The sequence below is a fragment of the Pelodiscus sinensis genome, chromosome 7 (assembly GCF_052426305.1).
Source record: "Pelodiscus sinensis isolate ZL-2025 chromosome 7, ASM5242630v1, whole genome shotgun sequence".
Taxonomy (NCBI): Eukaryota; Metazoa; Chordata; order Testudines; family Trionychidae; genus Pelodiscus; species Pelodiscus sinensis.
This window is the reverse complement of record NC_143058.1, coordinates 67,821,498-67,838,304: the sequence shown is the minus strand read 5'-3', so window position 1 is coordinate 67,838,304 and position 16,807 is coordinate 67,821,498. Positions and strand designations below refer to the sequence as shown.

At 46.9% G+C, this 16,807-nt stretch overlaps 1 protein-coding gene across 2 annotated transcripts in view; it reads right to left on the bottom strand.

The window, feature by feature from the left end:
- Positions 1–16,807, bottom strand: part of MCM3AP (minichromosome maintenance complex component 3 associated protein) — a 69,266-nt gene that overhangs the window by 2,853 nt on the left and 49,606 nt on the right. For both annotated transcript variants that reach the window (XM_075934166.2, XM_075934167.2), the window contains exons 22-27: positions 9,782–10,040; positions 8,212–8,309; positions 5,550–5,940; positions 4,879–5,136; positions 2,723–2,852; positions 184–381 (exon numbers count right to left, since the gene is read on the bottom strand). In XM_075934166.2, coding sequence (XP_075790281.1) covers positions 184–381; positions 2,723–2,852; positions 4,879–5,136; positions 5,550–5,940; positions 8,212–8,309; positions 9,782–10,040 — 1,334 coding nt within the window. The remainder of the gene's footprint in view (positions 1–183; positions 382–2,722; positions 2,853–4,878; positions 5,137–5,549; positions 5,941–8,211; positions 8,310–9,781; positions 10,041–16,807) is intronic.

Sequence of the window (16,807 nt, the reverse complement as noted above, 5' to 3'; positions counted from 1 at the left end):
GCGAAGGACACAGCAACTTTATGCAAAGGAGAGGGGATTGTCAGCAATAATCTGGATTCCTCCATGAAGCCACTAACACCCAGCTTCATACAACAGAAAAGCCTGTTCATGAATCCCGGCACCCGGCGAAGCCAGCAATGTATCCTCAAGGCAAGGGTCTAGGCAGCTGCTCCTGTCACTTACCTCTGGTGCTCTCTCTTCTCCAGCTCCAGATTAGAAGCCAAGCGCTCTGGTAGGAGCTCCTGGGCAGAGGCCACGTGTGTTAAATCGACTGTACTGGGAATCCTCATTTTCTGATCCCCCAGGCTGGCAACATGCTCACTGTGAGGCAGCACAATGGGATCATGTTTTGCAAATGACTGAGGAGAGCGTATCCTTGACCTGGAAGAGGGAAGTGTTTTAGAGGGATGGAGGAAAGCCAGAGCCGGTATTTCTCTGGCTGCTGGAAATCAGAAACAGCAGGAATTAAGGAAACAACATTCTCTGGGAATTAAATCCCACTGCCCCATATGGTGGGTTCAGCAGGAGGCCTCTGCATTACCTACCTGCCACGTAAGCCCTAAAGCTAAAGTGTACGTGGGATCTGAGTGGGGCAAGGAGTTGGTGGACCTCTCTACACAAGTGGAAAGATACCCCTGAGGCAGCGCATGCTACTTGGACTCTGAGGTCGCATCTACACTGCGCATTACCAAAACATGCCACAGAGGGGCCTCCCCGTGTGCAACCATCTCCCCGTGTGCAATATTCCACAATATTGTCTGTTTCCCATAATGTCTGCACTTTTCAACATGCCATAAACACACATGGCCTTCCTCACTGACATGTCTGTTTGCACAGCTGTGCAGTTTAGTCATGAGCATTCTGAACACAAGGACACATGATCCTGGAGTATCTGCAAAGCTGGAAGAATCACTGGACCAGTGAAGAACATTGCAATTCCTTGGAGGTCATGTGGCTGTAGGACAGAGCACGATCCAGTTCAAGGTTGTTGATGGCATACATGGAGCCTCTTTAACCCACGGCTTTACTGCAGTGGAGTCAAAAACAGATCCTGGCTCACTGCACAGCTGTATCACTGGTTGCCAGTCCCACGCACTCAGAATCTTCCTTGCCAACCACCAGATCTTCACATCTGTTCACAGCAGGGGCCTATGACTTGGGCTCTTCGGTGGTACCCATGATACTTTGGGGTGATGGTGATTGGGTCTCTGCCAAGTATGATGTGCTGCCCTTTGTAAAAGTAGCAGGTCTGCAGTTCCACACAATCAACTGGTGACCTTGGCTTTCTGGTAAGCCTAATGCAAATTCTTGACTTTCTCATGGCACTCCAACTACTCCCTGTCATACCCCTTTCCTCTCTCATCCCCTGAACTATCTGCTTGTAGATATCAACATTTCTGCACCTGGTTCGCAAATGTGCCTGTACAGCCTCTTCCCCTGAAAGGTGCAGGAGATACAATATCTCCTGACTACTTTAGGCAGGAGCAAGTCTGGACCTGTTCAGGGTGCTAGCCAAGCCAGGTGAGCAGGAAAAGGAATTTCAAATATCAGTAGAACTTCAAATGGTGGCAGGAGAAGGGGGGTTTCCAGTCTATATGACCCCTGGGCAATGGAGTTCACAATGGTGACGAGAGCAGTCAGTGCAGAGCATTGTGGGGCAGCTGCTAGAGGACAGTGAAGGTTGACATAAGTCACGGTGTCTACACTCGTACTCTGTTGACTCATGTACATTGGCCATGGTCCTAGGCTACACAGGGAGGTGGTGTTACTATGTCAGTTTAATGAGGTGCTTACATCCATGGGAGACAAATTTAAAGATAAGAACATGCACAACTAGGTTGATTAGCCACTGATTTCATCCTCTCCATTTTGGAGAGAAGAAGATAGTGGTGAGTAAGGTGTGAGGCACACACTCCACTAGAGGAATGCCACCCCCACAAACACTAGCTTTGTTCCCTTGACATACCTGCTTCTACAATCACTCCCTTGGTTCTCTTCTTATCAAAGGGCCCTTTCCCTCTCCATCTAGCAAGAAGAAACAGAACCTCCCCTAGAATGCAACTGCTGGGAAATGCATTTAAAATAAGGGATGTAAATAAAAGCAGCTTTTAATCCAAGTTGACCAACAGCACAATGGTAACCTGCCTTCCACCATTTCATTAAAAGCATTCACTCTTCTAAATAGGGTAAAGAGCTCTAGTGCTGCAAGACACAACTTGTAAATTAATTTTCACGGAGAAGACAGCACGGGCTGTTCCTTTATGCCCAGCACAGTCTAACAGACATGTAATGGATAATGAAATTGGATACAACAGTAACATACTATTAGCCCTCTATCCAAGGCTATTACCCTCCTGGTAAATGATGTTACAAGACCTGATTAACATTATCTTCCTCTATATTTTGTGCCTCCAGAAGTAAATCATTTCATGTTTAGTACAAGTTAAAATTCTTTGATCTATTTCGTTACAACACACAAGAGAAGCTTTGGAAACACCCAACAAGTCTTTTCTGTGATCTCTGGATAGGGAGGTAATATAGGATGGAACTCCAAATAAAATATCTATTTTTCATTACAGACACATGAAGAGCATTGGGAAAACAAAAAACCCATTCTATGCCATCATGAAGACCCCATGCAATTCCCCTTTTTGCACAATGCCTATTAAATTAGCTAATTTGGTGCAACAGTCATTATGACAAATTTAAAAAATCATCTTGCCTTTTGTATCCCTGCTGGATCTCTTTCTGAGTTTGCACTCTGGCTTGCTCCCAGGAAAAAGGAAGAGTGAAAGTTTTTAAATGTTCCTTAAAGAAATAGACATATATCTGGCCATCTTCACTCACTGCTTCTATAAACAAAGAAAGAACAAGTCTGGATCAAAACAGGCTTTCAGCTTCAAGAAAAATACAAGTTTTGAAGATTGTAAGGAGTTACATCTGTTGAAAAGACAACTGCAGCACCGTAATTTTTAGGACTGATCTAATATCCCGCAAATTCCAGATCGAATTGTTGGGGGTTACTGTGAAATCCTGTTTAATTGGTCAACTAGTTAAATATAGTGTTTAACCACGTAAGCGATTAAAGTGGAGGTGGGAGAGGGCCCTGCTCCAGCCTGGCTGGACTGGAGGGCCAGCCCTCTAGGAATATTAAGTAGCAATTAATTTACTAGCGGGGGGCAGGGGCACCTCTTGTGTATTTCCAAGTTTGAACGCCGTGAGGAGCCCAGGGCCAATGGGAAGTCCTGCTGACTCCAGACTCCACACAGGCATTTCCGCTTTGAAATGCACAAGAGTCTCCAGTGGGGGCTCTTGTGCATTTCAAAGCAGAAACACCTCATGGAGCCTGGGGTCAGCTCCTACACTGGCCCCAGGCTCCATCCTGCGCTTCCTCTTTGAAATGCACAAGAGTGGCCACTGGGGACTCTTGTACATTTGTGGAACCCGGGGTCAGCTGATCCCAGGCTCCATCCAGCATTTCAAAGCGGCAGCGCTGTAGATCCCAGACTCCACGCAGTGCTGCCGCTTAGAAACACCGCACAGAGTCCCCAGCTGATCCCGGGCTCCACGTGGCACTGCCGTTTTGAAATGCCACAAGCAGCCTGATGCCGGGATCCTCGAGGCATTCAAAGTGGCAGCTGGATGCTTTTAAATACCCCCTTCTTCTGTCCCCCCACTTGCTGCCTCCATCTGATAGAGGCAGCAGGGAGGAGACGGGGGGGGGGAGGTGGGAAAAGAGCAACTAGTCAACCAGTCCTTTACATTGCTACACCCCTCTCCTGCAGGTAGGGGCTGCTCCAGCCCCTCCTGCCTGTGCTCTCTGCCCCCCAGGGACCACTGCTGCCCACAGCAGGCCCTATGGGGTGGAGCATCACCCATTAACTGGTTAACCTTTAACATACCTAACTGATTTATTTTTACTTTTAACATGCACCAAACCACACACCATGCAATGCATCAATGCTCAATTTAGAAATGAAGACTGTTGTTTCTCATGCAGAAAACACTGAATCCATCTATAATTTCTTTGGAAGTAAGTCGGCCCAAAGAGATTTGTACCTCGCTCCTCTTGCCAGCAATGCATATACATAGCAGCAGGTTTTACTGGTTTATCTAGAGCTAACTAGTTGCTAGAGTTTACCCACCTGCTTTAACCCTTAGTCTGAGATGTGTCCACAGTGTGCTCTCAAATACCCCGCAAAGTAATCATCAACCATCTCAAGCCTGAGAGGAGAGTCATATCTATGCTCACCACAGTAACAGTAATGAATCATTATTTCTGCCTTTTGCTTATCTCATTGAATCATCACCCACATTCTGGCCTTATTTCTGATTTCAGGAATATGACAAAACAGTAATATTAATCACTAGTTCTAAGACTGTGCTAATATTGGATATCCATAATTAATTCTCAGTGAACATCCTCAAACCCTGAACCCAGGAATTAGATGCAGGGAAGCATGATACATGATCACTGGCAACAAGTCTGAACAAGAACTGGACAATGTCACTGGGCAAAATAATGCCTGGTCATTTCAACAGTGGGGCCAAATTCTGCATTCAGACAGGTGCATGGAACCTCTGCTAATCTGAATGAACTAAATGTATTTGTGTAAAGCCAAAATGGGTTTATACCTTAACTGAATTTTCACTAGATCGGAGAGATTCTGGACATGTTCTTTCATGCAAGCACAAGGAGCAATGCTTCAGAGAGTTCTAACCCGCCATGGGCTCAGGAAGAATGAGTGCTATGGCTGGTCAATGGCTGTGCAGAAAATGCCAACACACTCATGATCATCCCAGACAATTTGCCATTTTAATGGTATAAACTGCCTCTAGAGACCATGGACAGATTGCAACAAAGTGCAGATTGAATACCTGGTATGACGGGCAGCCGGGGGCGTTTCCAGTCTCTGAGCTTATGATCAATGCACAGTGCAAAGATCTCATCCCAGGGGATCTCGTCAACTGCAGGTCCCTCATCTCCTGAGCTTGCCAACAGACTTCTCTGCCATTTGCAATAGGTTCTGCTCAGCAAATTCTCCACTTGAGACTGAAGTATCGGCTTGGTCTGGGGAGAGCTGGCGATCTGGGAAACATACTGGAAAATCATGGAGCAGACAGGATGCCAGGGAGCTGGACAAAAACAGCATATGCAACTGGTTAGCATCTTCTCCATTGAGCGACTGTGTCCAGCAATGGATACTACAATCAGGAAGGAGCAGCAATGCCTAGTCCACCACACTCTGGGGGAGGGGTCACCAAACTCAGCTCTGCTGATACACCTCAGCCTGAACCTGCTACAATCCCTTCTCTCCAGGGCAGGGCCTAGTCTGAGCAAAGATCATGATCAAGCTAATGTGAATAATGCAGGAAACACATTCACTCAGGCTGCAGAACAAACTGAGATTTACAGATAGATCTTGATACAAAAAGGCTGAAGAGTATTAAAGGCGGAGAAGAGATCTGTTGGTAGATGGACAGACTTTGTATCCCTACACAAGCCTCATGAGATGCAGCTGTTGTTCTGCCCACTGTGAACTACATACCCCCTTGAGGAGGAAGGTCCATGTGTGGGATCTGGAAGGACAGCACTGCCTTCCTTAGCCAGCCCAGGTGTTCCAGTGTGTTCCACATGAGGTGAGGAAGCAGCTTGTTGCCTCCTGACTCCACGAACTCAGTGACAGGCCAGGACTGGTCACAGAGCTGTTCTGAGGAAACCACACCAGACAGGAATTGAAGTACACTGTTGTACAGCTCAATGATAGCACTGGGATCTTGGGAGGCCAGGCCGGCCGAACGTCTCTCCTTTTGGTCATGGTAGAAGCGCCCGCTGAACTCACGGCTAAGCCCATCCTCAATGAATTGCTGGAGGGTCTGGCAGCTGAGCTCTGCAGAGCTGGGGCACTGGGAGAGCAGCCATCGCACTGCCTCGGAGAGCTACGATACAAACATTGACACAGTTATTTCAGCCAGGACATTTCAGAAGCTCTGCTCAATATTAACTAATGACACTGAGGACTCGATCCTGCAATTCCACTGGTTTCACAGAGCAGCCCCTGAATAAGTCCATGACACACTGCAAACAGATACCACAGCAACAACTGCGACTTTCACAGAAGCAACTGCTCAATTTTGGATGATGCAATGGACCACTTGGTGATTGCCCATTCTGTTCATTCCCTGTAGGGCAGTGTTTCCCAACTGGTGCTCCGCGGAACCCCGGGCTTCTGCGAAGCCAAAGTAAGCATTCCGCGAGAATGCGGCACTCCCCCACCCCCTCTTCAATAGGCAGAGTCTACTTGGCGGGGGTTTTTTTTGCTTGACAAATTTTACCCTGGCAACCCCAGGGTCTCCTTGAAATTCTTTTAAGCTGAAAAGGGTTCCGTGGCCAAATAAAATTGGGAAACACTGCTGTAGGGCACATGATATTGGCCAGTGTGGGAAGACAGGATACTGGGCTAGATGGACGTTTGGTCTGATCCAATATGGCCGTTCTTATGCTTTTATTTTGTGGCATCATCAATTTACTCTATCTCCATGAAACCACCTTATTTCCCAGCCCACACAACCATATCACAGTCAGAAATGAAAACGGGTGTTGGCACAGAATCCATTGGTGACTGTTCCCAATTGTTTTCCAGAATAGGGTTTTGAATTCTGCTTTTCAGGCAGCGTGGCTCCACCCCGAGCCTTGGCCGTGGTGACTGGATTCATCTGCAATTCCCCAAACAGAAAGAAGCTGACAGCAAAGGGCTCTAGAAGACAAGAGCATTCTGAGATCCCATTGCTGAAATCTGAACTCAGCCAAGGTCACAACAGAAATAAAGGTACGGATGTAAAGAAAAGGTAATTTAGCCCCTGGAACCGATTATAACAACATGTCGGGGATCCTCTGTCACTTGGAGTCTTTAAAACTTGATGGAGTGTGTTTTCTAAAGATACTCTCTAGCTCCACCCAAGTTCCTGGGCTTCATGCAAGAACCACTGGGTGGTTTCCTCTGGCTTGTGTTACCAAAGGCATTAGATGAGATGATTCTAATGGTCCTTTTACGCCCAGAATCTATTTTTTCTATATAAAATGCAACTGGAAGAACAGGAAATATACTGGGTACATTCTGATCCTTTCAGACCCTCTCATGGAAGTTGCCAAACAAAGACCTAACAGTACACTAGTTCCCCTTTCCCATGTGTGGGAAGGACCAAAGCTCTTCTCCAATTCAAGGTACAGGATATTGGGAGGTGGATAGAGTATGCAAAGCAATCAACTGAGCACGACATTCTGACGTACAGGATCCTTTCCAGCTCAGGACCCAGATCCTAACGATCTGACAATTTCCAAGTACATAAAATGTTGCAAGTAGAAAGGACAAAAATAGCTCGTTAACCTCTGAAGTTAGGACAGGAAGCAATGGGCTTAAATTGCAGCAAGAGAGGTTTAGTTTAGGAAAAACTTCCTGGTAGAGTAATTAAGCACTAGAATAAATTGCACAGGAAAGTTGTTTAATCATCATCATTGGAGGTTTATAAGAGCAGGTTAAACAAACACCAGTAAAGAATGGTCTAGAGATAATACTTAGCCACGAGGACAGGTATTAGGGTTCTGGCCTAGATGACCTTTGCAAGTCCCTTTCACTACTATAGTTCTATGTTAGAAATGTTTGCCCTGAATCCACTGTAACATTGCTTGCTTAAATAGCAGAGACATCCCCGTTAGCCAATATAAGCTAGAGACAGTTATAGATTATATTATCCTGCCACTGAAGACAACAGTGCTATAGCTTAAATACCAGACAGGGCAGATTTTGTACAATTAATGGTGTGGGTCTCCAGACCAAACAGAAAAGCAGCAGGAATAATGGTGGATGGCCAAAATGCAGGGCAGAATTGAAGTTGAGAGTGGAGACTTAGCTGAAAATGCTTGTGCTATTTTACTAATATTTTAAAGAACAGTATCTTCTGAAACTACTCTAGCAAAGTTCCGCTCTGGCCAAAAGTTGCTTTAGTAGGACCTAAGTCTTCTGGACATAAACTATGAGAAAGTTCAGTTTTAGCAATGGGAAAAACAACTCACAAAACTCAGAGTAGCATCTTAAAATGAAGAGCTATTTATAATGTGAAGAACATTCCCCATCAGATGTGAACCGTTAAGGTAGTAGAGATGTTAGTGATAAGTTTCTAAATATTTAATTTTGAAACTACTGCTCTTACCCTGTTGGTGCCTTGCAAGTCACTAATAGAATCTGGAATCTCAACAATAATGTAGTCTGAAATGAGCTGAGCTGAAATCAAGTCCTGCAGCATCAAACCTTTACAGGAAAAGCAATAGCTGAAATAGCATGATTTTTCATTATTCACAGACAGTATAAAAAAAATGAAATTCTCCTATTCAACCTAATCCCACTGACAACAGAGATTTACTACTTCTCTAACAACAAAATATTACATGCAAAGTAAAACTGAAATCATTGAAAAGAAAATCCTACTACAGGCAGTTCCCGGGTTACGTACAAGATAGGGACTGTAGGTTTGTTCTTAAGTTGAATCTGTATGTAAGTCGGAACTGGCGTCAGCCGCTGCTGAAACCGATCAGTTTCAACCGCGGCTGAATCTGGACGCCAGTTCTGACTTACATACAGATTCAACTTAAGAAACCCAGGCGTCCCCAAGTCAGCTGCTGCTGAAACTGATCAGCGGCTGATTCCAGGAAGCCTGGGGCAGAGCAACTCTGCCTCGGGCTTCCTGTAGTCAGCCGCTGGTCAGTTTCAGCAGCGGCTGACTTGGGGACGCCTGGGGCAGAGCAGCTGGGGTGCTGCTGGGTTGCTCCAGTAGCGCGGCTCCTCGGCACGACTGGAGCAACCCAGCAGCACCCCAGCTGCTCTGCCTCAGGCGTCCTGATTCAGCCGCTGCTGAAACTGACCAGCAGCGGCTGAATCAGGACTCCTGGGGCAGAGCAGCTGGGGTGCTGCCGGGTTGGTCCGGAGCAGCGCTGCGGGACCAACCCGGCAGCCCCCAGCTGCTCTACCCCAGGGGTAGGCAAGAAAAGCCTGGTCTGCTGGGGGGGGGGGGGCACTAGCTGCACCCCCTCCCCAGCAGACCAGGGAGACGGGGGTGGGGATGCCCAAGTCCTCCATGGCTTTGCTTCGTCTCCATGGTCTGCTAACCTGGGAGACACGGAGCAAAGCCGCAGAGCTCGCGGGCAGCGGGACAGTCCAGGCGCGCCGCGGCTGTGCCACTGCTGGCGTGCTCCGAGGCTTTGCTCCCCATCTCTCTGGTCTGCTGGTCAGACCATGGAGACGGGGAGCAAAGCCTTGGAGCACGCCCGCAGCGGGACAGCCCGGGCGCGCTTGAGCTGTCCCCCTGCGGGCGTGCTCTGCGGCTTTGCTCCCCGTCTCCCTGGTCTGCCCGAGCCTCTCCGCGGCTTTGCTCCGCGTCTTCCTGGTCTGCAGACCAGGGAGACGGAGAGCAGCTTTTCTCGCCCTGGAGTACACGGGCGGCAGGACTGCGAGGTCCCGCAGTCAGTGTCCTCCGGGGCGAGAAAAGCCACGTTCGTAACTGCAGATCCGACATAAGTCGGATCCGCGTAAGTCGGGGACTGCCTGTATTTGGTTTCTCTTTTCAGTTTACAGTGTTTCCTAAGGCTCTCTGGATTCCTGTTATAGATCAAAGGAGCCTTTCATCTCACATCTATAGCTTGTAGCTAAATGCTGCCTTTATGCCTAAAACAGAATGAGCAATAATCCTAAATATCAATAGTTATTTCAAACACAAAATGACACACCCTCTTCTACTTCCTTCTCCGTGGCTTCTTCTCCCCGCGTAGGGACGAGAACCATCAGAGGTACAATTGGATGGAAAGGCTTCGCCTGAAGGAGTTGTTTCAATTGCAGCAAAGCCGAAAGCCAGTAAACATCCTCCTCAGCCACATCTTCACTTCTCACTCGAGGGGGCAACAGGAGAACTAGACCACTAGTTCCAAGCAGATCCTTCTGTGCCTCAGCCACATCAAGCTGCAAATCGCTGAGGGTACCATGGGCCACCTGCACAAGTACAAAGCAGACCATTCAGTTACAGCAAACATGGGCTCAAAAAGAAATTTACTCACCCTGCGCAGTAACAACTGTTCTTTGAGGCGTGTTTCTCCTCGTGGGTGCTCCACTGTTGATGACAGGTGGCCCCCGGAGCTGGAGATCAGAGTCTTTTGAAGCAGTTATCAGTTGCACCAGGAATGCATGAAAGGCACCTCATGCCATTTGCACCTTGGTACCTCACATGCACAGCCCAACCCCCGCTTCAGTTCCTCATGTACACCCAAGAGAGCTGGGCGCCGAGTAAAGCAGAGGGAGGGAGGGTCGTGGAGCACCCACAGAGAGAGATACACCTCCAAGTACAGTAGTTACTGCACAGAGTGAGTAACTTCCTTTCCTTCTTCAGGTGATATCCCCATTGGTGCTCCTCTATTGGTGACTACAATGTAGTAGTCAATGTGGATGGTGGGACTCAGAGTCACTGCTTGGAAGCAGAAAATAGCACAGCTATTTTGGCAAAGGAATGGTCAGATGACCAAGTGGCTGCCTGGTAGATGTCATTGAGGGGTACATTGTTCAAGATGGCCGTAGAGGTGGCCATCGCACAAGTGTAGTTTATTCTTGGTGAAGAGATGAGCAACTTGTTTCAGATAGAGTAACATCGTACTATGCAGGACGAGATCTTTTTGGAGATCCACTGGGTTGAGATCGGTGTGTCGTTGGATCACTCTGTGATGGAAATAAAGAAGCGCAGAGATTTACGAAAAGCATGAGTCCTGTCTATGAAGAAGACTAATGCCAATCAAATGTCCCAACAATAAAGCATTGCATCCCTGGGGGAATGTATGCAGTTTTGGGTAAAGAGTGGGCAAAAGTATGGGCTCATTAATGTGGAATGAGGTACCAGTTTTCGGCAGAAATGCAGGATGTGGTTGTAAAATCACCCTGTCCTTTGAGAAGACTGTATAGGGGTGTATTGGCCATCAATGCTTCTATCTCGCTGACCTTTCTGGCCGAAGTAATAGCTAACAGGAACAGCACTTTCATGATAAAGAAAGGAAGAGGGCATGTGGCCATAGGTTCGAATGGGGGTCGCATAATACAAAGGAGCACCAAATTCAAGTCCCATGAGGGTGCCAGGGGCCTATGCAGGAGGCAGAGATTCAGAAGACCTCAAAGAAATCTCATAGAAGGGAATACAAAGACAGGTGACCCTTCTATTTGTTTGTGAAAGGCTGCTTTTGATGCCAACTGTATCTTGCTGGAAGAAAGGGATAGACCCCTCTTCCCACCTTTAAACGTAAAATGTAGTCTAGGACACAGGGAAGCTGAGCAGTGTGGGAATCAAGGTGAGCTTGTTGACACCAAAAGGGAAAACGCTTCAATTTCTGGAATAAGTATATCTGGTAGATGGCCTCCTACTGTGAAAGAGAATAGACTTGACGTGCTCAGAACACTGGGACTCAGCTTCGTGGAACCAGAGAGGAGCCACGCGTGTAGGTGAAGAGTACGAGGCTGAGGGAGAAGTAGTTTCCCCTGGTTCTGAGAGAGGAGGTTGTGACGGTGAGGAAACTGGTGTGGCAGCTCTAGCAACATGCAGTGGAGATACTGGAATCATGTTTGCCTGGACCACGATGGGACTATCAAGATAACCCGGGCACCGTCGGAGTGAATCTTGAGCAGGACTCTGGGGATGAGCAGAATTGGTGGAAATATGTAGTACAGTGGTTGGTCCCAGTGTATCAGGAAAGCATCTCCCAACGAGCCTTGGCCAAGACTGGCCTGAGAGCAGAAGCAAGGGCACTTGGCATTATGCCGAGTGGTGAAGAGGTCTATGGAAGGATAGCCCCAGCTCTGTGGCAAGCTCCGTGGGATCTAACTCCCACTTGTAGTCGGTGAAGAAATTGCTGCTCAGGGTATCCGCTGTGACACTGTTCACCCCCGGAAGGTATGCTGCTTTTAAGGTGTCCCCCATGACAAATGCACCAATTCCGTAGATGGATGGCCTCCGCACAAAGGGTTCAGGAACAGGAACCCCCCTGCCTGTTTATATAGAACATAGTGGTCATATTGTCTGTAAGTATTCAGACAGCGGAGTTGGTAATGTGTGCAAAGTGTGCACATACATTCCTTACAGCCCTGAGTGTGATTAGATTGGTATGGATTGTGGTTTTGTGGGGCAGCCACTTGCCCTGAGACGTAGGTTGATGGAGGTGTACTCCCCAGCTCAGATGGGAGGTGTCAGTAGTGATTTGCACCGTTGGCTTGGGCTGATGGAAAGGAACACCTACTAGGAGGTTGTTGGATGATGTCCTCCACTTGAGAGAGTCCAATACTTTCTTTGGAATGGAGACCGGTTTGTGAAGTGGATGGTGGGAGGGTGTGGAGATTGACCCCAGCCAATGCTACAGAGTGCCAAAGTGCAGGCACCCAAACTACATGACGTATGTGGTGGCTGCCATGTGACCCATCAGCTGAAGACAGGTATGAACCATAGTGGAAGGAGTTACGGCTAACAAGACTGAGATCTTGTATGGCTGACAAGCGTTGAGTTTTGGTAGATAAGCTTGGGCAGTAACAGAGTTGAGGCGAGCCCCAATGAACTCTACGTCCTGAACGGGAACTAGAGTTGATTTCTGTTAGTTTCTTAGGAGCCCTAGAAACTGAAACACAAGTCTGGTCTTGCAGACCATGTTGGCGACCTCTGCGTATGACTGACCTTTTATAAGTCAATCGTCCAAATAAGGAAATATCACTACCCCATGTTGCTAAAGGTGTTCTGTCACCACTGCAAGGACTTTTGAAAAAATGCGGGAGGCGGATGATAGGCCAAAGGGGAGGACCCTGAATTGAAAAGGGTCCTCGCCCACAGGTACCTTAGATATTGTCTGTGGGCCGGGTGTAAGGTGACGTGAAAATGTGTGTCCTGTAGATCAAGAGTTGCAAACTAGTCCCCTTTATCCAGTACTGGGATGACTGATTCCAACGTGACCATCTTTAATCACTCTTTGCGTAGGAACTTGTTTCATTTGCAGATACCTAAAAATCGGTCTCCAGCTGCCCATACTTTTTTGGATCAGGAAATAATTAGGAAAAAAATGTCCCTCAATATGCATCCAGAACCCTCTCTATCGCCCCTAGGAGAAAGCGGCAGTCAACTTCTTTTCTGAGAAGAGTCTTGTGGGAGGGGTCTCTGAAAAGGGACAGGGTGGAGGGAAGGGTAGGGGGAAGCGAGATCAAGGGAATGGGGTATCCTGTACTGATAGTCTCCAAGATTCTCTGGTCTGATGTTATGGAGTCCCATTGTAGGAAAAAGTGATGTAGTCTGTGGGCAAAAAGATGGTTGTGATTTACTGGCATTGGATTGGCCCTTGACCAAATGCTCAGATTTGTTGTTTTGACACCTCAGAAGTGGAGGAGCATGACTGAAGTGGATGCCTCCTCTGAGCCCATTGCCTGGGTCAGTTATAGTCGTAGGACCTCTGTTGAGGCTAGTTGTAGTAACTGTCCTTGTTCTTATTGTAAGGGGTGTAGTGTTTCCATCGGTACGGTGCCCAAGTTATGTAGTGTGGATTCTGAGTCCTTACTACTGTGTAGGACCTCATCATCTTGGCAGCAAAGAGCTTTAACTTATCGAAGGAGAGGTCCTCCACCTCAACTGGAAATCCTTGGGTACCCCAGCTGGTTGGAGCCAAGACACTCTGCGCATTAGACAGCCGTAGCAGTTGCCCTGGCAGCTGCGTCCACTACATCAAGCAAGGACTGTAAGGTTGTGTGCGCAATAGTATAGTATGTCCTTCATGGATCACAGACCGAAGGACAGGTCTTTTGGAATCTGGTAAGTGCTTCATTAGGTCAGCCAACTTAGAGGAGTTATCAAAGTCATGATTGGCTAGGAGCACTGAATAATTTGTGATGGAAAGCTGGAGAGTGGCAGAGGAATGTATTTTTCTTTCAAATAGGTTCAGTTTCTTATGTGCCTTATCATTAGGCATTGATCTGAATTGCAGAGTTTTGGCCCAGTGATTTGCCTCATCCACAACCAGGGAGTTTGGCTGTGGGTGGGAAAAGAGAAAGTCTAGGTCCTTAGGAGGGACAAAGTATTTTCTGTACACTTTTTTGCATATCGATTGGATTGAAGCAGGGGTTTGCCATATCTCATCCAATACCTCCATATCGTCTCATCAATGGGTAATGCAATCTTAGCCTGAGAGGTAGGACAGATATTCTTAAGAAGGCAGTGCTGCTTTTCTTTAACCTCCTGAAGTTTAACCTCTTGGCTAGTAGCCAGCCTTTTTAAAAGTTCTTGAAATTGCTTCGAGTTGTCAGAAGGACATGCATCCTCCTGGATCACAGCCTCATCTGGTGATGAAGATGACTTATCAGTAGGTGAATCACTGGAAGCATGCGTGTTAGACTCCTCATCTTGAATTTGGCCCTCCTCTTCCTCCAAATCGGCTGTAGTCCGGAGTGGGCGAGAAGGTGAAGTTGGTGAAGGCCTCCTAGCTTGGGTGGATGCTGCTGGGGAACGGTGTCTACCTGCAACCCAATGCTCCCATGGGGCCCAGTGAGGTGGATATTGCAGCAAGACCATCTGGCCTGTGAGCATAAGAAGAAGGGTGGTGCTTTCTCTCTTGGTGACTCTAGTAATTGCTGGACATTGTAGGATAAGAGTGCTGCGAGGAGAAGACAGTCCTCTGGTCATCATCTGGGAAGGCAGAGCTTCAGACAGCACTGGTGATCTGATGGACCAGAGAGAAGCATAGGGGGAGAACAGCACCAGCAAATGATCCCTGTATGGCGGAAAGGAAGCATGCCGAGCGCCATGTCCAATCAACACCGGTGATTCAGAGACGTACCTTCATGGTGCTGATGGCTCACCATGTGGCAGGCCTGCAGCGGTGCAGATGCCGGTGCCAGTACTGTAGCCATTGCCATGTGATTTGATGGCAGAAATGAATGACCTATGAGGGGTGTGTTCAGTCTGCGGTGCTGGTGGCTTTATCGGCACCAGTTCTTGGTGTTTCCGAGGATTGTCTTTGTGTGGCCTCCGGTACCAAGCATGTTTGGGTCAGCACCAAGGAGGCGCAAGCCCCAGAGGAAGCAGTGCCAGTAGATGATCTTGGCACTGTGGTACCAGAGGTTCACCTCCCCAGCTAACTCTGGGAGATTGGGTCGGAGAAAGAGATTTAGCTGGAGAAGCTCTCTTCTTCGAGGCCTTAAGTAGCAAGGGTGAGGCAGATCTTTTCTTCACTGTCTCCAGCTGAGGGAACTGTGATCCATCCATGGGCTGCATGGCCTTTTCAAATAAAATCATGAAGAGCCCAAACTCGCTGTCCTTCCTGGCATGGGCCATGAGCCTATAGCAATGTTCACATTTTGAGGTATGCAAGCCTCTCCCAAGCAGCGAATACAGGATGCATAACCAACCCTCTGACACAGGCAAGGGTTCACAACATGAATCGCACTTTTTAAACCCTGGCGAGCCTAGCATGCCTTTCCTGTCTCCTTCATTCTTGTTTTTTCTTTTCTCTGTCTCTCTTTTTTTTTTTTTTTTTAAACACCACATAGGAGGATGGGAAGTCAAGTAGCTGGACTTTCCCACCAGGAGGCCCCGCGGTCCTCTCAAATGAAAAACCTTGTGTGTGTTTGTTTGTTTAAACAGATAACGCAAACAATAACAGTAACTGCTAAATGACTATCTGAGAAGAAACAACACTGCGCTGACTGCGTGAGGAGCAAACACTTGAGGCAAGAGACGAGTTCCGTCCACAACTGAGGGCGGTAAGCGAGGAACTGAAGGGGATGTTGGGCCACGTGCGATTGCACAAGGTGCCTCTCACGCATGTGTGGCCCAACCAATAACTACTTCAAAAGACTCATCTGCAGCTTCAGGGGCCACCCATCAGCAACACAGCACCCACAGGGACATTGCCCAAAGAAGAACATGCTGAATGCTGTAGATCAAGCTAGCAATGACAGGAGGCTTCTTCCTGGTAACTTTAGGGGAGAGAAGAAACAAAAAAAGCTTGTAGGGACAGGAAGAGAAAAATGAGCGAGACATTGAATACAGGCACTTCATGAACATATATGCATGCACATATCTCATAAAAACTTCATAAAATTAATTGTATTTAGGTTGCCATGTCAAGCAATCAAAAGCTAGGTAACTCTAGGAGTAAAGCTGCTACCTTAATTTGGCACCCTCACACTGTAATTTTAAATTCTTGAAAAGGACTTAAAAAAAAAATCAAGAAAAATTACAACAGAAAGGAAAAAAAGAGGCAAAGAAAAGGAAAAAAATAGGGAAGACAAAAATTAAAAATAAATCAATTTCAAACCATTCTTTGCAAAAAATAATTTAGAAAAAGATTTTTATGAATAAATGTTGATAAAAATGATTTCCATGTACACACACTCATAAGCTGATGGGAAAATATATCTATCGATAATCAAAATATACAGACAGACATGAAAGAAAAATGCTGAGAACTTACTAGAATTTGATTTAAGGCTACATTTTTAAATAAGATGCCAACATCTTACATTTCAGTAATTATAATGTTTTAAGTCTCAATGTCTACAGTCATTACATAATTATTTTCTGTTCAACCTCCACATGACAACTGTGAAGATTTAAAGAGATGAAACTTTTTAAAAAACTTAAAAATAAACATTGATATTATCCATCTAAAGGCATTCCTACACAGCAGGACAAAAGTCAAATGAAGCTCAAGTTGTGTAGCTATGTCAATTGCGTAGCTTAAATCAAACTTAAT